The 24,087-nt window shown below is 41.5% G+C and overlaps 1 protein-coding gene across 1 annotated transcript in view; it reads right to left on the bottom strand.

Moving 5' to 3' along the window:
• The window catches only part of SLC38A4 (solute carrier family 38 member 4), a 41,547-nt gene that overhangs the window by 7,804 nt on the left and 9,656 nt on the right, over nt 1-24,087 (bottom strand). Inside the window, exons 6-12 of the mRNA XM_066589879.1 lie at nt 23,087-23,168; nt 22,907-22,989; nt 21,352-21,410; nt 19,123-19,389; nt 18,653-18,732; nt 14,854-14,954; nt 8,848-8,972 (exon numbers count right to left, since the gene is read on the bottom strand). Coding sequence (XP_066445976.1) covers nt 8,848-8,972; nt 14,854-14,954; nt 18,653-18,732; nt 19,123-19,389; nt 21,352-21,410; nt 22,907-22,989; nt 23,087-23,168 — 797 coding nt within the window. The remainder of the gene's footprint in view (nt 1-8,847; nt 8,973-14,853; nt 14,955-18,652; nt 18,733-19,122; nt 19,390-21,351; nt 21,411-22,906; nt 22,990-23,086; nt 23,169-24,087) is intronic.

Raw genomic sequence — 24,087 nt, 5'->3', positions numbered from 1 at the left:
AAAACCATCCAAAAAGTGTAAAAAATAAATAAAAATATATATATACTCACCTTTTTGCAGCCGCCGGAGATCAGCCGCATCCAGCTGGCTCTTCTCCTGAACTGCTTTCTGTAGTATTCAGCAGGCGAGGATTTAAAATCCCCACCTGCTGAATGGGCTGTCTCTAATTGGTCACAGCCCTCAGCCTATCAGAGGCAGCTCTCACTCACCCATTCTTGAATTCATGAATGGGTGAGTGAGTGCTGCCTCTGATTGGCTGAGCACTGTGACCAATCAGAGGTAGCTTTCAGCTATTGAATGACAGCTGAGAGCTGCCTCTGATTGGTCACAGTGCTCAGACAATCAGAGGCAGCACTCACTCACCCATTCATGAATTCACATGGAAAATTCTGTGATGAATTCCACAGTGGAAGCATACGGTAAGAGTATGTTCACATTGCAGAATCGTACACAGAATTTTCCATCTCTAAGGGGAGTTTGAGACGGCTGTAGGCGCAGCTACGTTCACCAGTTTTTAGCATAAACTATAGGTAATTTGTTAGTCCTTGGTGACCCTGTCATTTCTACTAAGTCATACCCACTTTTTGAAAGGCATTGAAAGTAGTGGAAAAAGATGGACATTTTTGCAAGAATTCTAGCTCAAATGTTTTTATAAATTTCCCTTTATGTATGATGGAAGCCTGGGGGTGCGTTCACACATGGCAGATTTTGGTGCGGATCTATACCACATTTTGCATTTTGGATTTTGGTGTGAATTGTGAGGTCGTGCACATCAGATTTCATTCTTTCAATTCAAAGGCTCAAATCTACTATGTATCCATGTAAAAATCTACATTCTGACAGGCGCAAAGAGCGCCAGACTGTAGATCCTCCCCCTGTCAGTGACGGGGCCACTAAAGCAGTCAAAAGAGAAGTTCCGCTGCGTGAAAGAAGTGGGTTTTGACTCAAGTATCACGTTACCAGCCTAAAAGTGATATGTGTAAAGTAAAAGCTTTGAGTTTGCTGCAAAATTTGTATCGCCTCTGTCTATCCACTGCTGCACCATTCGCAACACCTCAATCGTCATTCTATTACATTTTGGAGTAGTCGGCAAGATGTCCTCTACAGTAGCAGGTGGAATGTGGCAGCGTGACTTTTCCCATTGACTATTCGCGGACGTTTGGTTACGTATGACGGTAACAAAAGTGTGCCCCACTGCAGACTTGAATAGCTCTAGCTGCTCTGACAGTCGTGCAGAGTACTGGACTTTAGCCATTATCCCCTATCAGTAATGCGGCCTCTCCAATGGCCAAGAAAGAAAATCCAACCCCTTCATGAAGTGGGCGGTGATGTGACCATTGCATCACCAGCCCAGAACATAGTAACATAGTATGTAAGGCCGAAAATAGATCTGGCCGACAACAAAGAGCTATGTGTTTACTCTGTTGACGCTACCAGTGCATCATCAGTGATGACAGCAGCTAGGTGGAACCATGTAGAAGTGCTGATGGGTCAGACCGCACTAAAAATATTGTGCTGCGGCTACTCAAAGACAATGAGCAGGATTTTTAAAATTAATAAGAAAGCTACTTCTGCATGAAAGATTCATATAAATCCATTAATAATGCTACATTAAAAATAGAGGTGAGCCAGCATACTCGGTAAGGCTATATACTCGAGAGAGCATCGTCTTTTTTGAGTACCTGCTGGCTCATCCCTGAAGATTCGGGGGTGCCGCAGGGGTCAGGGGTGGCGCGGGGCAGCGAGGGGGAGCTGGGAGAACAGTGAGAGAGATCCCTCTCTCTCTCTCCCTTTCGATCCCCTCCGCAACCCCCGGCTCACCCTCGCGGCCCCCCCCGAAACTTCAGGGACGAGCCAGCAGGTACTCGAAAAAGGCGATGCTCTCTTGAGTATGTCGCCTTACCGAGTATGCTTGCTCATCTCTAATTAAAAAGCTATAAATATCATAAGCTTAACATTAGTAAGCAGTGCCATTAACAGCGATAGCACTGATGTGTTGTGCTATACCTTATCATGAATTACTATCAGAAATGAGGAAGGGCCACAATGTTATTATCACTATTGGAAAATGTGAGGCAGCTTGTTTCCTGCTTGTCTGTTCTGGAAATTTACCATAAATGTCACAATAAATTGTCGAACATTAGAGAACTGATTCATTATTATTATACCGAACAGCTCTGAAATCTATAAAGAGAAGCTGTCACCATGAACAATAATAATAATCTTTACTTGTATAGTCTATTCTGGCAGGCAGCACATTATAGAGGAGGAGCTCAGCAGATTGATGTATAGTTTTGTGAGATAAGTTTCTGTATAAGCATAACTCTATATATCTGCTCATTCTGAGCTTGGAGGTCCAGTGGGCGGTCCTATCAGTGATTGACTGCTATGTCTGTATGCAAACATATACAAGGAAGACTGCCTGTCACTGATAGAACCGCCCATTGGACCTTTAATCTCAGAATGAGCAGAGATAAAAATGAATAGTTATACTGAATCTTTTCCCACAACCATCTGAAGAATTGGCTTCCAATGTATTCATTCAGATGGACGATCTAGGGATGCGTAAAAAAATCGCGCTGGGAAAAATAGGAGGCTCCCACAGGCTTCTATGAGAGCTGAAAAAAAAGGGGGGAGGGAGTTTAGCCGCGTCCAACACTGGGAAAAGAAGACAGCTGGCTTTATTTAAGCATTAGCAGTCATTCCAAAGATTTCTGCCAACTGATGAATTTGAGCACTGCAGCGTATATTTTTGCTGAAACGTTGCAGCCGTCCATGTGATTGGACGAGAAAAAGCGAATTAAGATCGGGACTTAATCTCGGCTATTCTTCATTCATGTGATTTTTAGCTGCGATCGGCCAAGCTTAAAAAATGCATATGGTCATGTGAAAGAGGCCTAAGGCCTCCCTCACACAGACGTTTTTGTACAGCGTTTAGTGCTGCCTTTTCAGCTCTGTGCTAAACGCTGTACAACGCTCCCATTCATTTTAATGCGGCTGCTCACACAAGCGTCAAAACGGAGCATCTTCAACGCTGCGCTTTGATAACGATACATGTTCTATCTTTGCCCATTTTCAGCCCTGCATCGCCCATTGAAATAAATGGGCAGCAGTTTCAGCGCTGCTGTAAATGTGGCACCACTTGATACCACGTTTTTGGCAGTGCTAAACGCAAGTGCTAGCTGCACTCCCCCCCCCCCCCCAACAAAATGTCAGGGTCCCTGCCGCTGTTCTCCAGAGCTCTGTGCAGGCTGCTGGCCACTTGTCATGGCCAAAAAAGCATCTATTGCTTGTGACTGGGATTGAAATCCCAGCCTCTAGCAAGAGATTGCTCTGATTGGCTGAGGCCGCTGAGTATCAGCTGGCTTCGCCAATCAGAGATGGCACTCGATGCACCAATCACAGCCATACAATGAATGGCTGTGATTGGTGCATCCAGCGCTGGTTGTGATACTGAGTTATCTAGACCTCAGTAAGCAGCCATTATATTAAGAGAGCAACAAGTGATCGTGGGGCCCCATGGAAGAGACATTTTGATCTTGGTAGCAAACCGCAAGTTCAGGGTACACATATACATATGCATGCACCTATAAACATGTGTGAGACAAGATTCTAGGAGAATCACATTTTACATCTAATGTTGTCTAACTGATTCTGTGCAGTAAATTTTCTATTGGGGGTCTTTATGTTGGAGAAACAAGACATAATCCAAAGAGGAGGTCATATCGCAGCATTAGTCCCCTTTCACATCTGCACAGATCCGACACAAAATCCTGGACAAAATAGTACACATTGCTGTGATATTTAATCAGGGAAACTTTTGGGCGGCATACCGGAAGCTGTATGGACCCCATTATAGTAAATAAGGTCCATTCGGGCCTCAAAGGATGGAGCCAAACAATGGAAATAAGACTGGAAGGAGGGCACAGGCATGAATAAGGTCTTAAAGACAAAAAAGACACATTCACCTGTGGCTAAGTAATTTTGTAGCTTTGGACACAGCATAGAACATATTAAAGATGTTGTTTTAAAAGGTATCTCCAAATACCAAAGAGACAGGAACGTATGGGAATACAAACTTATGACCATTTTTGATACACTGAACACAATCTGTACCAAGGAGTTATTCCACATTACCACATCTAAGGTACTCCTTGGTACTCCAGAGATAGTGTGGGCACAAGGTCTCGGAACTATCATCCGTTCACAGACAATCAAACTCTCACACTCTAATCTGTAGACTAATTCATTTGCTCTCCAAGATCACTCTGTTGTTATTTTTTATGTCAATGTATGACAGCATGTCTCTGCTCTTTTGTGTATATAATTGTGGCTCTTCAGACACGTTGTTGTAACATGCCTGATGAAGAAACCTAAGCAGTCTGTTTAGCATCATTTATTTTTATTAGCAATTAGAAAGAATCATAACTGCAAGATTATTTTGTTTTTCACAGACCTCATTCAGAAGTGTTTTTCGGCGACCGCATTCAAGCCCATGGGAGCTGATCATGTCCAAAAGATAGGGTGAAATCTTTTACAAGCACCAAAACATCAGCTGACGTATTCGGCATCAATGGCCTATTATTGTGGCCGTGATGTATTGGCACAGCTAAAAATCGGCCATCTGAACCAATGCATTAGAATCTAATGCTTCAGATGGTTGCGGTTTTCAGACGATGTTTTATCGTGGCACAATAGCCGCGATAAAATTATTGTGTCAGTAAGGCCTAAAGATCCTTTTAGACGTAACATATTTTGTAGCTCAATTTGCACTCATTTAATTTTCTTTTACATGGGCTGCGAACAGGTTTATGGGTATGAACAGTCGCTACTACCATCGTTGTCCCTATAGGTCTGCTGTACATTTTCCTGTTCATAAAGAGAGAGGTATTACCGATCAGCTGCGATTTTTATGCTAAGTTGGACTGAATGATCAGTTTGCTGATTCTTGCTGATTCTTTTTCAGCACAGCTGAAAATGCATCTAAAGATGCTGAAAAAAAAAATCAAAACTCACCTAGCTGGGGCTGTCGGGTCCCCGCCGCTGTTCACCGGAGCTTCCGACACTTGTCATCGCCGACAGAGGATCTTTTGCTAGTGATGGGGTTTGAGAGATCGATCTGATTGCCTGAGCCTGCTGTCAGCAGGCTCAGCCAATCACAGCCAGCTCTGGATGCACCAATTACAGCCATTCATTGAGCTGGCGCTCCTGAACTAATCAGAGCAATCTCTCACTTATTTCAATCCCCGTCACTAGCAATAGATGCTTGAAATGAATGGGAGCGTTGTACAGCGTTTAGCGCTGCGCTGAAAGGTCAGCGCTAAACGCTGTGCAAAAGTGTCTGTGTGAGAGAGGCCCAAAGCACCTTGTATGCATAAATGTATGTATACAAAGAGATATAAAATACATACACACACACACACATATATATAAACATACACTGTTACTGCTAAGCTAAGAGGATATCGTGTTATATATCATATGTTCCGTACAAAGGAGAACCCACATTAACAAGCTAGATCGCAGAAAACCACCAAGCATGAACACTGCTGGACTAATATGTGCTTAATGCATTAAAAGGTGTACACCTCTTAATATATTTGGCACATCTCTGGGCATATGTGCCCTCAAAAAGGGAACTCTACTAGAGATGACCGAACGTACTCGTTTAGGGCGATTTTCGCAATCGAGCATCGCTTTTTTCAAGTAACTGACTACTCGAGCGAAAAGATTCGGGGGGTGCCGGGGGTGAGTGAGGGGTTGCAGATGGGAGTGGGAGGGCGAGAGAGAGAGAGCTCCATCCTGTTCCCCACTGCTACCCCCCGCTCCATCACACCGCCCCCCGGCGCCCCCTGAATCTTTTCTCTCGAGTAGTCAGTTACTCAAAAAAAGCGATGCTCAATTGCGAAATCGCCCTAAACGAGTACGTTCGCTCATCTCTAAACTCTACGCCACAGATCAGATAATACTTGCAAGTGTATAATGGAAGCTTCCTCAAACAAATCAGTCACAAATGATATCATATAACTTGAGTCAGAGTTACATTATATAGTGTCTTCCACAAGCAAAGTAATAGTGGGAGTAGTGCGGCAGACAGCATGCGCTATTGTCTCACGCAAGAGTTACATCTTCTGTCTGTTAGAAATCCTCAACAACAATTCTTCAAGACGTTCCTAATTCCTCAGCAGAAAACTTGTCCGCTGCAGAATTTCATGATACGGTTTTGAAGTAAAGACGCTCAGGTTTTAACAGGTGCGGAATTCAAGCCCCATAGGGATAACATTGTGATGCAGAATTATCCACACAGACTAATGGATTAATTCCATCCTGTGTGAAAGGTCCCTCAAAGAGCTGGTCATTAGGATATAAATAAAGGTATATATAGTACATGAAGAACATGTTTTACTGCATTCCTAGTTATTTATGCATGATTGGTTATATATGACATTGGTGAACTGGGATTGATAAGGATAGTGTCTGATGCTTGGACAAAGATTTTAATTTCATGCCCCAAGCAGAATAACCAAGCAGCAATGTCCTTGATGGAATCTGTCAACATTCACATTTTTATGTATATTTTTGGGAATGTGGGATTTGCAGTTTAAGAACATTTTAATTTATGAATAGAAACAATATCAGTTTGCATTTAAATAGGGAAAATGCCGTCATCTTGGAGTGCGGATGGCTAGTGATATTTTGGGAGCTGTCTTTTACCTGCTTCGCATTCTTTAGCATCAGTGCTACTTGCAGACAACATGTATCCAGATTGACAGGTAAAACATGTTCTCATATATTTAGACAAGTATGGACTATCAGTCACTTTTAATGCATTTGTTACAGTTCTACATTTGACTGTAATACTGAATTCTTAATTATACATAACTTGTATGTGAGCACTGAAAATAAGACATTGCAGCTGTGTCTCTGGGGAAACATAGAGCGATTTGTGATAAGATTATATTTAGAGTACAGGAAAGGCAATCGTGCCATAACAAGCTAACAGCTGCTTTACATCTTCACAGCTGAGGCTGTAGAGAAGGGAGTTGCTAGGAAAATTCATCTTCATTTCAAAGCTTTTACTGCATACAAGCTGCACTGCCAGCATGACAGCAGAGGGCGCTATAGATAAGGATGCTTATACTAGTTTTGTACAGTTACATGCTAGAGCTATGCACTTCCAGATTTATTCTTTCACAGTGACAATATTAGTTGAACTGTCACTTAATGAAAGGCTTCTTGCAGATGATGTTCTACTTCTTGCTTTCTGTTCAATCTACAAATTCATTTCATGCAGAGGCGTAACTTTAAGCTGCTGGGTACAAAATCTGGAACTGGGCCCCCAACTATAAAGCTTCATTGATAGTATTGGTTTGCAATATGGGGAAAAGAGACTTTATGGGCCCCCTAGGGCTCCTCAGCCCGGGTGCGACCACACCCTCTGCACCCCCTATACTTACGCCCCTGATTTCATGCATTACATCTCTTCTCCATCCCAACAATATTAGGACCCTTCTTTATGGGAATGGTCACACTGGCCATATTCACTGTAAATGTTCTGCAGCTAAACATTTTCAGATAATTTGCAGTGGCACAATGCATACCTAACTCGCCTAAGGCTTTATTCACACTGTGGAATTTTACTGCAGATTTGCATATGGATTCTGCACCCAAATCGGCATTGAAGTCTATACCATTTTAGCCTTTTGTTGAATGCTATGAAAAGTCAAGCAGTACATATAGCGCAGATCTTTATGTCTTAGGGAGCCTTCACATGAGCATATGTGCAACATATTTGCATATGAACGAGGCTATTTAGCCTAATAATATATTCTAAAAAGATATATTCTTTTCTTTGCGGCTTTGCACAGTGTTTCACGCATTTCCCTTACGTATTTGCACACCAACCATAGACTTCAATGGGGGCCTTTGCTGCACAAAATGCAGAAAGATAGAGCAGATGTTGACTTTGTAAATAAATGGGTTCTATTCTCTGAGTTTTCCGCACATTTATATATTCTCCATGTGCAAAAACATGCGCAGATAGGTCATTACATTGCGAGATATGGATTTTCGTGCAGATTTGAAGTGGAGTTTGCCTCCTCATTCTGGCTAATTTCACACGGGTGAGTGCAATATCAACATGCGATCGCCAACATGCGATTTACCTGCGGATGCAAGGCATTTTTGTATAAACAACTTGCATTACTTCGGGTAAGTAGCGATCCTTCGCCGCAGTTGACAGCCGCACCGGAGGATCGCAGAGTGTCTGCCATTGTTTTCGATGGGGAAACCTTGCATCCCACCGCGTGTCACTAGCACGCAGTGCAATGCTGCCGCTGGCTCCATTAAGGACAAGATAGGACATGCTGAAAAAAATCGCTCATGTGTATGACCCCATTCAAAAGAATGGGATTCATATTTGTGCAAGATTTGTGCATCTCGCAACACACAAATCTTGTGCAAGAATCTCGGCCGTGTAAAACCGGTTTAAGCTGATTGCAGACATCACGTACAAGTTACAGAATTTTGCTTCCGGAATCAGAAATTCTACAACTAAGCACAGTACAATGTCAGTGAAGAAAATCCCTGTCCCACCAACAACACTTGGAACTTACTTAATGATAATTCCTAACAGTTATCACTCAAGACCAAGACTGGTGGTACAACTGGCACAAGCATAACAAGCGCTTACATGTATACCTATGGATTCTGAAATGCTGAATCAACATGGTTTGGTTTCTATTACACACCTAGTCATTGAATTTAGAGGCATGTGCACTTTTCTGTTGGCATCCATGAGCTTGTCACACATTATTTAGGAGACTTTAGGTGAATAGAAATACTTACAGGAAATAATACAATTGGCACGGTCAAGGTTACAGCCACAAGTACCGCCAGGCGGACGCAGAGAAGGAGAGTGTCAAATCGATACACTTTTGTATAAGTGTGAAGCAATTCATCTTGAACTTCCCCTGCAAGATTGTATGGAAATATAAAAGAACATGGTTATAAAATAACTAAATTAGTCTAGGGCTTTTTTTTGCAACCAATCTGAAAGCTAATCAAGATGAGAACTACATATCTAAGGCCGGATCCATACAGGCATATTTGCGCATTCAATTTTTGAATATGCAAAAAATAGAATCCATTGATTCCAAATGATTAGTTTACAAAACAAGTATTTTGTGTGCACAATTGCATCGCGCAAAAAAAAACGCAGAATGTTCTATATTCCGTTTGCACGGGAAAAAAAACATCTGGCAATCACTAAAGAATTGGGACATTTCAATGGCTGGGAGCTTCGGTGCATATTCTTTGCACGACTTATTCATGCTAGAAGTAAAAAATGCAGATGCGTACGCAAATACGCAAAAACCAGCGCAAACATATGTGCAAATATGCTTACACTTGTGCGAAGCCGGCCTTAATACATTGTCTGCTTTGAGAAGTGGGAATCTCAGATGAGTAATATTTTTATTTTCACATGCAATTAATTCCACGTCACTGTACACTTGAAAAGGGTTTAAAGTGCAAATATGAGACCAAAAGGCAAGTACAATAAATAGGCATTAATTGTGTTATATAGGCCTGGTGGGGGTAGGGGTTGTTTGAGTGAGATGTGGGAAAGATGCTAAATTAAGTTTTCTTCATGTAGAGTTTTGGGAACTGGGAGAAGGAAGGATATAGAGTATCTGATAAATGCTTTAGGATTCTAGATGTCAGAAAGGTGGCATCTGGGCTAGAGAGGTAAATTTTAGTATCCTCAGCGTAAACATGGTATTTAAAGCCATAGAATTCTATGCTTTTTCCCAGGCTAGAAATATAGATGGATAAAAATATGAGTCCCAGGACAGAGCCTTGAGGCACACCGATGGAGAGAGTGAGATCAAAAATATATGGAAGTGTCCTGAGTTATATGCTTTTTATTTACCACCATGGCAAAAGCTCTGGAGTAATGGTTTTATCTCAAAAGTTGGGTTATTGTTTCCTATAGAATGTGTCTACACATTAAAAAACAACAACTAGCATTTGGGATTATGGTATTGATGAGAAAGTTTTCAAACTTTAGTAACACTGTTATTATTGAAATCTAATGCGAAACCTTAGGTTCCCCTGGATACATCAATATCCCCATATACTACACTTTGAGTTAATCACAGTTACAACCCCAACTACAAAAAAGTTGAGATAAAAATGTAGATAAATGTAAAGAAAAAAAGGATGCAATGATCTGGAAATCTCATATAACCATAATTTATTAGCAATAGAACACAGGTCAGAAGGTGGAAAGGAGGCATTTTATAGTTCATTAAAAAATTAACTTATTTAGAAATTGTTGGCAGCAACACATCTCATAAAAAGTTGCTTCAGGGCCATGTCTACCATTGAGTAGCATCCCCTCTTCTTTTTACAACAGTCTATAGACCTCTGGGAAGTGAGGAGACCAGCTGCTGGAGTTTTGGGAGAGGAATGTTGGCCCATTCTTATCTGATGGCTGATTCCAGGTGCTCCACAATCCTCGGTCGTCTTTGCTGGATTTTTTGTTTCATAATGCACCAATTGTTTTCCATTGGTGAAAGGTCTAGACTGAAGATGACCAGTTCAGCCCCGGACTCTTCTTCTGCAAAGCCATGCTGTTGTGATGGATGCAGTATGTGCGTTAGCATTATCTTACTGAAATATGCAAGGCCTTTAGTGAAAGAGACGTTGTCTGGATGGGAGCATATGGAGCATACATATGTTCTTCTAAAGTCTCTATATGCTGCTCAGCATTGATAGTGCCTTTCAAGATGTGTAAGCTGCCCATACCATAGGTACTGATGCAACCCCATACCATCAGAGATGCAGGATATTAAACTGTGTGCTAATAAGTAGCTGTGATGGTCCCTCTTCTCTTGAGTCTGCGGGACATAGCAAGATTTTGATTAATCTGACCAAAGAACCATCTTCATTTTGCCTCAGTCCATTTTAAATTACCTTTGGCCCAGAGAGGACATTAGCGTTTCTAGAATGTGTCAATGTATGGCTTCTAGAGATGAGCGAACGTGTTCGGCCCCGCCCCTTTTCGCCCGAACACCGAACTTTGCGAGGACTTCCGTGCTCGGGCGAAAAAAGTTCGGGGGTCGCCGTGGCAGCGCGGGGGGGGGGGGTGCGGCGGGGAGTGGGGGGGAGAGGGAGAGAGAGAGGGCTCCCCCCTGTTCCCCGCTGCTGCCGCCCGCGCCGCCGCGCCTCTCCCCGCCCCCCGGCGCCCCCCGAATCTTTACGCGCGAACACTGAAGTCCTCGGAAAAGCCGGTGTCCGGGTGCGTAAGTACTCGTTAAGAACACGTTCGCTCATCTCTAATGGCTTCTTCTTTGCATGCTACAGCTTTAACTTGAATTTGTATATTGCACAGCGAACTGTGTTTACAGACAGTGATTTCTGGAAATATTTCTGGGCCCATGCAGGGATTTGCATTACAGAATTACGCCTGTTTTTAATGCAGTGATGCCTGAGGGCCCGTAGATCTCGAGCATCCAATATTGACCTTCGGCCTTGTCCCTTATGCAAATAAATTTCTTCATATTCTGTGAATCTTTTGATGATATTATGTACTGTAGATGGTGGGATATGAAATTTTACGCTGAGGAACATTTTTCAGAAACCGCTTCACAAATTTTAGATGCAGTTTCTCACAGATTGGTGAACCTCTGACCATCTTTGCTTCTGAGAGACTCTGCCTCTCTAATATGCTCTTTTTATACACAATCATGTGACTTAGTAGAAAAGTGACCCTCCAGCTGTATTTCATTAGTACAACTTACTTTTCCAGCCATTTGTTACCTAAATGAGTTTTTTTTAATGAATTGTAAAAATGTCTCCCCTCCACCTTCTGATATGTGTTCTATGTTCTTTTGTGAATAAAATACATGAGATTACCAAATCATTGCATTCTTTTTTTTTCTTTACATTTATTACATTTTACACAGCGCCCCAACGGTTTTGAATTGGGGTTGTAGAATATGTCTTCCTACCAGGGATTATAGGCAACAAACTATTGGCTGTCTGCCTGGATTACAGCACAGCAAAAGTGTTTAGATTTGAACAATTTCATAATCAAAGATGCTAAATGAAGGACATAACAGAAAGAGAACTTAAACACTGGAGAAGCTGAATACATTCATTGCATAGATTGTTACGTAATACTAAACAATGATACATTAAGATTTCTATGTCCTAAAGTGGCCAGTTGCTGTGAATTGATAGTGGAGTGAAAAGTAATTAATTGCACTAATAGCTATTAATGAGTCTAACAAAGGTTACTTTCAGGTGAGTGTATTATGGGCACATTTATCTGCTCATGTCCCAAACAAGTGTCCTGGCCCCTCTAGATATCTACTGACCCCTGCTGATCTACTGATGCACTGCACCATATGATGCTGATGCTGTGAGTTCAGTAATATAGATGCAAGAATGCACTCGTAATAAGCTTGTCTATAAGTGGTACAACTGTTCAAACAGGCACTTTGTGTTTGCAATGTCATATTTCAGTGTAATAATCTATATGATCCCAAACTAATTTGACAAAATATCTGAGCTGTCCTATTAGGAAGGAAGAAAATTGGTGATGGGAGGCAGGGCATAAGAAGTGACAGTTATTTCCCCAAATATTGGAGTGTGGAAGTAGATATTAAGAATATTAGTTTTCGATATGTTTTGTGTTTCATGTAAGACATAGTTTGCTGCCCCTTGCTTTTACATGAATAAGTTTAAAAGGTCTGTTACCAATGCAATTTATGAAGTATGCAGGAAAAACTAGACGAAAATTCCTAATTCGTAAGTTCAACAAAAGTAAAAATTACACACCAATATAGACAATGGGGATTTAACATACGTAGCAAATAAGCCTGTATATGACTATTTTCTGTGCACTGCATGTTTTGCGTGCGTGAATAATACGCGCCTAATATGCAGGACGCATACCCCTGTGTATGAACCCTTACACAGCAAAATGGGGAAATACAATTCCTTGCATCTGCTCTACCAGCATCACTAAGAAAAAAACAGGATGACCTTTATCAGAATGATAAGAGTTGTTATTAAAATGCTTTTCTCACATTTATCTCCTATTCAATGTAATGCTGTATTACACTCATTGTAAAAAAAAAAAATAAAGCACCTAGAAGGAGTTGTTGGAATCAAATTAAACTTTATATGTGTGATTGTAAGGATGATATAAGTAAGTGATTACGATATCAAAGCAAAAGGATAATTGCAGAAAACTGAACACTTGAAGGGAGGCTCTAGTACCCTGCTGTACCACCTCTAGTTTGGATATAAGATGTGATACGGGTGGGCATGGAGGCTCTAGTACCCTGCTGTACCACCTCTAGTTTGGATATAAGATGTGATACGGGTGGGCATGGAGGCGCTGGTACCCTGCTGTACCACCTCTAGTTTGGATATAAGATGTGATACGGGTGGGCATGGAGGCTCTAGTACCTTGTTGTACCACCTCTAGCTTGGATACAATAAGTAATACAGGCGGGCATTGAGGCTCTAGTACCCTGTTGGACTGCCTCTAGCTTGGATGTAAGATGTGATACGGATGGGCATGGAGGCTTTAGTATCTTGTTGTACTGCCTCTAGTTTGGATACGGACGGGCATGGAGGCATACAGGTTCTGTATGGTAGCCTGTGGCATATTGGTCCACATTCGCTGTAACTGAGCTTCTAGATCGTGCAAACTCGTAAGCTGTTGAAGTTGGCATCCCAGATAGTCCCATACATGTTCAATTGGCGATTAAACTAGTGACCGGCCAGGCCACGGAAGCTGGCAATGTTGTGGAGACTCCTGTAACACTCTGGGGTGCAACAGAGCATTATCCTGTTGGAGAATGCCTCTTGGAAGACACCATGAGAGGAACACATGTGGCTGCAGGATGCCCTGAACATATCACTGAACTGTCATTGTCCCTCATATCTCTACTAGGGATGACCGACTCATGTATGTGATGACCCCCCAGACCATCACACTAGCAGTGGGGACAGTGTGCCACTCCACAGTAAAGGCAGGATTGAAGTGCCCACCCCTAGATCTCTAGACATAAACACAGCTGTCATCAGTGCCCAAACTAAACCTGGATTTGTTGCTGAACACAGCCGGGATCCACTCCATAGCAGCCCAGTTTCATTTTTCCCGATATCACTATAAACTGAGGCAACAGTGGATGATTATCAAAGGCAATACAGGTAATGCGCACTGTGAGACCAAATGTCCTTCCGCCAAGCACCTTGAAATGGTTATGACAGACACAGACCTGTAACAATGGTGTCACCTGTCTGGATGGCGGACAACGAAACAGTTGGAGCTGCTCTGGTCTGCTGGTGGTCTGCCAAGGGCATCCTGAGCCCAGTCGCCTCATGTGCCTGCTCACATGCATCCACTGGTCCCAACACCTACTAACAGTCTTGTGAGAACAGCCCAGGTGGCATGGCAATTCGTTTATACAACCATCCAGCTTCTCACATTCCAATAATGCACCCACTCCCAAACTCTGTTAACTGGGCAAAATCTCTTTAATTGCATAGTAGAGGCATGTCTAGCGGTCAACAAGCTCTACACAAGCGGAAAAAGAGGTCCACTACATACAAGTAGCCTCTGAGAGCCTTTTTATAGGCCAAGGGGGAACCACTTTTAGGATCTTTAGGTGGCAAGACCATTCATCTAATCACACCACTCTAATCATTTGCATATCTGCCTGAGATGTATCTGCATGCCGAGTTTTGCAGTAAAATGACAATTCCTTCTAGTTGCTTGATTTTTTTTTTTACAAAGAGTGTACATTAACCACATTAGTTTTTTGTACCTACCATAAAATGTAAGGTAACCAAACAGTGCAGCAAAGAAATACATTGCCAGCATTGCAGCTATTGACAGATTAGAAACATTCTGCATTTTTCTTCGGGAACGGCTAGAAGGAGATACATAAAATGCATGTCAGGTTATCATGAGACATTGCATTTACTAATTAGCTTATTACAACAAAGAGAATCACTCTGCCTATCATTCACTAGAGTACTGCTGGTTTTATCATTCTTTGTATACTGCTGAACACTGAATGTTCACTTCATTAGAGACAACCATCTAGTAGCAAGTTGGACCTCTTTTGGCCTTCAGAACTGCAGCAATTTGTTGGAATTGCGAGAATCCAGGGTGTGCCAAGAAAACTTACCCACACCATTACTCCACCCCCACCAGTCTGAACTGTTGACACCTGACAAAAAGGGTTCATTGATTCAAGCTGCTTGCACCAAATTCTGGCCATCAGCATTGTACAACAAAAGTCTGAAATCATCTGACCAGGTGATGTTTTTCCATTGCTCAGTGACCAAGCTTCTACAGTTTGTCATAATCATTTCAAATTTCCCCTTTAATTTATATTTCCTTTTATATTTTTTCAATTACATCAGTGCACCTAATACCAAAATCCTATTATACTATAATATATTATAGGAGTTTTCCATGCAAAATAGTATTGATGACATTTTCTTAGGATAGGTCATCATTTGTTGATCGGTTAGGATCTGCCATTCATCACCGTGGGTGATCAATTGATCGGGTGCCTGCCGGTAGCGCCGCAATGCTCAGATGTTAGAGCAGGAAGCTGCTGCTCTGACTCCTATGTAGTGGCCGGCACTTGTAATTGCAGGAGCAGCTCCCATTGATTTCAATGAGACCCCCAGCTTGCAGTTAAAAGCACCGGCCACTACATTGGGATCGGAGCAGGAACTTTCTGCTCTGACCCTTGTATATTGTGGGTGCCTAATCAGCTGGGGTCCTGAGCAGTCTATCCCAGCCAATCAACTATGGAAGACCTATCCTGAGGATAAGTCAACAATAATATTTTACATGGCAAACCCCTTTAACACATTAATAGTCTACTTTTTAGATTAACCCTAAACATATCATCCTAAATACTGTTAATAATTCAATAAATTAATAATAGTATGATAGTTGGTCTTATGTACTGTGACTATGGCCCCATCTTCCTGCTTATGTCATTGGCAGTAGACAGCACATCTTCCTCTATCATAGGACATCTGTCATTAGACATTTGTCGAAGAGTGTTGACGCATACAGCCTGCCTCTTAAAAGCGCCAATGTGTGCAAAGGTGTTTACTATTCTGACAGTTCTAGGTTTTGCTCTACGCCTCTTTCACTAAGCATTCCCGTTTTCCTCACTCCTGACCTTGGCTTGTTTATTCAGCACGCTTACTGTGTCTGTTGCCTGCCCTAACCTTTAGCCTGTTTCACTGTTATGAAAGTATTTTACCTGTAATGACCTCAGCTCTGTTCTATGACCATGTCTCTATCTACGTCTTCTGGTATCACATTACGGTAACCTTGACCTAATGGCGTCAGCTGCCTCATAACCGTGTGTACTTCTGGTGCAACAGTTTGGGGTTCCCTGCAGTGCAGACCAGATCCCAATTGGTGGGTTTAAAGGGTGAAAACCAGAGAACCATCATGCAGCCCCCAGATCTAGCTCTAAGCCAAATTGGTTTTGTGGCACAGGAGATCTACATCTACTGCTTTAACAGTTGGGAATTGAATGGTTTGAGCATTACCTAGTTGGATTCCACTTTCTCTGCTGTCAGCACAGTTTCAAACCCAGCTTTGAGTGGAGTAATAGAGTAGTGAGACAGATTGGTCACAAGGGATGCACTGCCTAATTGCTGAGCCATATCGTAATATATGTGCTGGCCTAAAGGCTATCCTTTTACTATGTTTGACTGGTGTATACCAACTGTACTGAAATGTGAAATCAACTGTGCTTTCTAATACAACTCAATGTGAAAAAGAAAAATCATGTACTGCGCTGTATACATTTTTTAAATCTCAGTCTATGATAGACATATGCAACTGTATAGGCATACAGACATATTCATACAGATTCAGCAAATGTTGCTTGATCAGAAAATCATCTTATGAATATGAATACCTATTAAAATGCCATTGTTCTCCTATCTTGAAACAACAAAACCCATTGTAAAGCGATTTAAAGTGTAAATAAACCATCCTGATAGTAGAGTCAAGCTAAAGAAAAATACATCTGTATTGGCCCTTTTGCCCGGGACGACGACCTGTCGGGTACAGATGCCCAACAGCTCGTCCCAGTGATGATCATACCTGTGCTTTTACACAGCAATGATCATTGTTAGAGAATGGAGGTGGAGTGGGACGTGGTTCGTACCGCCCCACCCGAATCCATGCATAGTAAACAGGCAGTCCAGTTTTATGCATGCAAAAACTGAACGACGAATGAGAAGTGAATGAATTCTCGTTCATCGTTCAGTCGGGCTTACATTTACACTGAACCATGATTGTTCAGATTGCCGCTGGATGCGAGAATCTGAACAATTCATCGCCCTATGTGAAAGGGCCCAATGTCTAGTGGTACAGTTTCAAATGGTTGCCCGAAATGAGAACACCAAATGTGGTACCAACTCCAACTATAGAAGGCTGCCAAAAACGGACCATTGCGCAGCTTCACATGAGCGCATGCATTTTTGCATGCACCTCAGTGCAAGACATCTGCGCAGTGAACGAGGCACTTTTGCATGTGTTTTGATGCAAATTGCTGTATTTTTTGGGGCACGCAGGGCATGTTCACGTGGGCGCGGGACACACCCTGCCCTGATTTAAAAGGCTATTTAGCCTAATGATGTCCAGATGTGTTATTTTCCCCACGGTGTTGTGCTGTATTTTGCGCATCCCATTGCGTATTGCGTGTGCATTTGCGCCTTTTGGTACGCAAATGTGCATAAAATAGTCCTATTTTTTGCGTGTGTGTAAAATGTGTGCTCAAAAAAAGGAAATGAGAATGAACCCATTGAAATCAATGGGTTCTATGCTCTGTATTTTGGGCACTAAATTTTGTGTGCACAAATATATCCATGTGAAGCATTTATTGTGCATTATAAATCCAAAAATCAATTCACACATAAGGGGAAATTTATTAAGACTGGCATTTTAAATGCTGGTCTCAATAGGATTTCCCTGGGCGCACAATGTATGTCTCTTCTAACATTATGTGCATCTCAGCGCATCTGTGTGCCTACACTGGAATGTTCCTCAGTTCCAACTTGGCAAACTTTTGTGGTATAATTTACGCTACTTTTGGCCAAAAATTATACATAACTGCGTTAGTCTCAGGAGGCCATACCCACTTTTTTACAAAGCAGTGAGGGTGGCACAAAAACCCCAAAAGTCACAAATGTTTGCTCAAACCTCTACTTTTACACCAGAAACTGGTGTCAAAGCTTTTATGAATGTCCCCCATAGTCTCCTTAAAAAATTAAATAGAGAACAGGAGACAGCTTGTCTTTATAATCTTCCAATAGTGCTAATATCAGCATTAAGGTAAGATATTATAAAATATTTTCATATGTTTTATGTGGATCAAAGGGTCTTATTTTCATTTTCCTTCGGCGGCTATTTTATTTTATGCGCACACACAGGGTGAGCACATAAATAGTCCTTGATTTCCAACAGATATAGGATGTAAATCAAGGACTGTTTTTGTGCTCACCCTCTATTGAACTTTTTAGCATGTCTTACGTTTTACTACAGGATCAATGTAACGCTTCCCCAAGTTAATACCCATACCTTTTGAGCTCACTGTAGATTGGTAAGACTTCTGGATGGCAAACGAAAGCAAAAGCCAGTATAGGAATAGCATAAGCCGTCTGAAAGATATAAGGTCAGACAGTTGTTCTCTGAAGCAAAATGTTCCAACGTTCTAAAAGGTTCTAAACATATAATATTGTCATAATGTAAATACAAAAAAATATGTTGTATGCAATAGCAATAGGAATTAAGGACAGAGGATATTAACAATGTATGCGTTAATTAAAAGAGTACTAAATGTGTCCTATGTTTGTAAGATAATCTGTATCAGATATGGAGCTGATCTCAGGGACCCTGGCTGTTGGGTGGCTGTGTTTCATTACAGCAATGTCTCCATAGCATGCTATAAATATAGCACCTGTATAGAAATCATTGCATGCATATAGGCTGATATATGTATTTGAGTGTGAAAACAGATATAGACCGACTGTATCATAGTATACACCTACCTTGGAATTGAATATAAAATATTTGGGCTGGCATTTATCATCAGTGTGGGCTTCAAACTCTACTCCACTTCTGTGGTTATTATCTTTGTGCTCATGATTCAGGCTTGTCCCTTCTTCAGTGTAGTCCATCATGAAGTTCACACCAGAACTAGGGGTATAGTTGTGCATCATAACGGGGGGCAAATGATAAGTGCTGTTTGTTACATTTCCAGAATGGTGATCCAACATAGGTAATGGGCAAGGTATCTGCGTCTTTTTATAGATGACCTGTAGAAAAGAATACAGAAGAAGCAGAGCTGAGTTGTCACATGCAGAAGGATTGCTCAATTATATGGTGCTTCCTGACATCAGTTTTTGGAAGTTTTGGCTCCTTTAGATGGCTGTGATTTTGTCACGATTTTCACGCCCACCAGACATGATGAAACAAAACCATTGATTTCACTAGCTGGATTCTCGCGTGTAAATACAAAGCATGAAAAAATATAGGACTTGGCCTATTTTTCTTGCAAGTAGAAAAAGATAGGGCAGCACATATCTTCCTATTTTTTTTTAACTCATGTGCAATAGCGTGGAGTTAGAATAGTCAAAAAAAATTACTGGGCCATGTACAAATGCGCTCCCTAGCGGCGAACGTATTAGCGCATGAGTTTAAGCCCTTTGAATGTAAACAGTACATGTGTGGAGCATAGGGCAGATCCCATTTTTTCTCAGCCATAATATTCATGGTCGAGAAATTCCAATCGTGAAAATGAAACCACTGAATTCCTATTGAAATCAGTGGTTTCGTTTTGTCTTATTTTATGGCCATGATTTTCATGGCCATATAAGGGGAGAAGAACAGACTTGTGCGAGAATAACGGACACAACTTTAAATCCGTCCGTGTGCATGTACCCTAAAAGGAACCATCCAGATAAACCTGATGCACAGTATTATGCTTCGATTCTCTGTTTGGTGTATTTTAAATCCCTGCATCATGAGCTGCTTCTCCGTACTTTGCAGTAGGTATAGTAAAGTGCATTAACCCCTTCAGTGGCAGGTTTATTACCATGTCAGCGCAGCAAGCCCTGGAGATTTTCCTGGGGTAATTCAAAGTGGAAAACGTGTACAGTGGCACAATAACTGTGTGTTCTGGCCAGCATTTCAGCACTAGAGCTGTCCACGGAAATCTTCCAGTATTTAACTGCATGGTCAGTGCAGCAAGCCCCAGAGATTTTACGGGCATGCCACTAAAGGGGTTAAGTGTTTATTTCAATACTAACCTACAGAGTAAGGGCAGCTTCAAAGAAGCATATGTACAAACATGCTCGCCTCAGTGCAATGTATTTGCACAGTGAACGAAGCTTGTTTGCGCACATGTCTTCGTACATTGTTGTATGTATTTGTGCAGGCACAACATGTTCACATGAGTGGGGAACTTCCCCGCCTGCCAAGATTTAATGACTAATGACACACCAGTGTGAACTTTTCCTGGTGGGTTTGCGTGGCATATTGTACATCCTGTTGCGTATTGCGTACGCATTTGCACACCTCCCATAGACTTCGATGGGAACTCTTTGTGCAGAAATACACAGGGAAATAGAGCGAGTTCTATTTTTTTGTGCATGCGAGAAATGAGTACACAAAAAAGGGGAATGAAAACAAGCCTATTGATATCTATGGGTTCTATTCTTTGCGTATTGTGCAAATATATACATCTGAAGGAGCCCTTAAATGACAACTTTACATTCACAGTGAGGACCATTTTGAAACCCATCTATTTTATAGTTGAGGACCATTTTGAAACCCATCTATTTTTTATTAGGAGGTTCAGATTGCTGCTCTGTGCCTTATAACTGATACAACAGCTCTGCTTGTTCAGACTAGCCCCTATAAATAAGCAGAAGACCACCATAAGCTCATCAGTAAGTCAGTTCTATTAATGCAAAGACACGATGATTATAAATGACAAACAATTACAGGTAAAGTGAGGAATATTCCCCAAACCACTGCATAGACAACTTAATCGTAGGAAGGAATGATGTTGGAGATTCATTAAATTATGGTTATGCTGCTTTGTTTTACAATATGGTGTTTTTAACTAATTGGTTTTATATGTTAATAAGAGTACAAACATTCTGATTCTGTAATGGGTATATATTTGTACAATATGTAGATTAGCAAATATGTTCCATTTGCTCAATATATAGACGAAAGGAGACATTTAAGTACAATTAGAAAAGAGCTCTTACCACACTGACAAAGAACACCATGCAAGACAGCGAAAATCCACTTGTGTACCCAAGGTAACCTGTTCATGTGAAAACACAATATATTAATAAATGGATAAATATAATATTAGAGAAGGCTAGACATACACATTATTTGTCATGTCATAAGTAGAGATGAGCGAACGTACTCGGATAGGCACTACTCGTCCGAGTAATGTGCCTTATCCGAGTACCTCCCCGCTCGTGCTGAAAGGTTCGGGAGCTGCCGCTGCTGACAGGTGAGTCGCAGCGGGGAGCGGGGCAGAGCGGGCGGGAGAGAAGGAGAGAAAGATCTCCCCTCCGTTCCTCCCCGCTCTCCCCTGCAGCTCCCCGCTCCGTGCCGGCACCCGAACCTTTCAGCACGAGCGGGGAGGTACTCGGATAAGGCACATTACTCGGACGAGTAGTGCCTATCCGAGTACGTTCGCTCATCTCTAGTCATAAGTCATCTGTTGTGGCGCATCGGCAACAATCAGGAAGTGGAGCCAGGGTGACATCACAACGTCGACCCCTGCCCATGTGACCACGCTTTAACCCTGTCATTTAGCACTTGATGAGTGCCTTCACTCAAGACACATTACAGGTTTTTCATCCTCTTTTACAACTTTTGGTTTGGAGTGAATGTAATAAATAATGGCATACAAGCTGTCCATAGACTGGACTCCCCTGTGTGGAAGACTCAAATGAACTAACTAATGAAAAACACTTGTGCTCCCTTCTTCCTGTCACTGCAGATAGTCCCTGAGGTGTTGTCTGTTGGAAATCCCTCAGTGGGCTCAGGGTACAATGTACCCTTCCTCACACCCCTGCTACAACATCTCCTGTGGTGTATGGACTGATTGGCCAACAGGGAGGTGTTTCCCCTACCCTGCCAATCAGCGGAATGGAAGTGTATTGATTTCTGGTCCACCTCCACGTGGGTGACCGTTATTGTTCTGCCTGAGGTGTTTGGTGAGACAGTGAACTCCTGTCAGCTAAGTATCTGTGGCTAGTCATTCTGTGTGGGGCTTATTTATGTCTACTAGATACTGTTTTATATTACTATCTTCATCTGCATTAAACATCTTCTGCTCCATCCAGGGACAGGCTAGGCCATCTAGATTCCTGATGTGGAACTTTTTCATTTCTACCTTATACCATCTAATATACATTGCTCTTTCCGTCTGCATTAAACATCTTCCCTTCCCTATTCTCCATCTAAGACAGGCCACCTATGTTCCTGCCGTGGGGCCGCACCTATCAAGGCGATCGCCCTGCTTCTGGACAGAGTCTGCCACACCAAAGTTGGTTAGGGATAGTATTCCCAAACCCCATATTTCTCTTACTTTTATTTGCCCTATTTTCTGTGCCCCATGTTTTAGTGATAAAATATGTTTACGTTGGTCCATTGTAGACTATCCTTACATCTGAATCTGATATGTTAGAGATGTCCATGAGGGACACCATATTTGCATCCCGCACAAACGTAACCGTAGCTTTTTAGCTTGTACAATACTTGATTCATTCTACATATTTTAAGACAAACTTTCAAATTTACCTAAATTCTTCAGAAGAGACAACGGAAGGATAACTCCAATAGACACAAATATTACCAAATAGTTTCCATTTAGGTACCATTCCCTGCAGATAAAACATGAATTACCATGAAGAAAACAGCAATGGGCAAAATCAAGTTCAGTGAATACATACAAAAAATACAATAACAAGAGACACATACCCAGAATTTTCTTCTAGTTTCAAGAAAGTTTTTATCACTTCTGGAAGTTCATATTTGACAATAAACAAATAACTTGACATTGCTGAAAAAGTAAAATAAAGATTAAATGAACAAACTGTTACATAACCTAAAATTGTTGCATAAATACTATTTTAAGTGAGACGTGTCATTTGGACATGGTTTCTTCATATCAGAACATCTACACATCTTCATTTCCGAAGAACTAATGAATATTACTGCACTCATAAATGGCTGTTCTACTTTCTACCATTCTCTTTGCTTTCTAGAAACATGACTGATACCTTAGACCACATTCAGACATGTGTTAAGGCCTCCAGCTGATTTGTGTTCAGCTCCATCTTCAGAGTCAAACAACAAAAATATTGGAAATGCTGAATTCAGCACATGCTGGGTCCAAATAGTGCCTACTGGACCCCATTGACTATTATAGGGCTCGTCCAACTTCTGGCATGCTGGCCAAAAGTTTTCTGGACTAAGCTGTGCAGCTTGCTATGCTTTTCCTTCTGTGATTTTCTACCAGATCTGTGCCATAAGCCCTGGACAGGTGTGATTATAGCCTTAATGGGACATCCCTTGTTATGCAAAAGACTGCTGTGACTTTTATATCTGCTAATTCCTTTATCTTATTAAATGACTGTGAGGACTGACACAATCTACTGACATGTTGCTTTTATAGTCTATTTAATTGGGTTATGTCACAATGTATATGCATATACTTTATAATACTTTCCACTTAACATTTATGGTATGTACAAAATATAATGTATAGATAATCAGTGTACTTGGATATCTACTTTGGATGATAAAAAGACATCACAGATGTTTAGAATGTTGTTTGACACGGTTTTTGATGGTAACCACTGAGACTACAGTTGAATAGGGACATTATGGCTAGTACTGTATGCAAGTATTTGTGAATCTATATATATGAAAGCGACTAATTCTCTAACTTCCCGGTGTCGTACAAACATGAAATTTGG

This window comes from Eleutherodactylus coqui, chromosome 2, assembly GCF_035609145.1.
Source record: "Eleutherodactylus coqui strain aEleCoq1 chromosome 2, aEleCoq1.hap1, whole genome shotgun sequence".
Taxonomy (NCBI): domain Eukaryota; kingdom Metazoa; phylum Chordata; class Amphibia; order Anura; family Eleutherodactylidae; genus Eleutherodactylus; species Eleutherodactylus coqui.
This window is presented reverse-complemented; position numbering and strand designations above follow the sequence as displayed.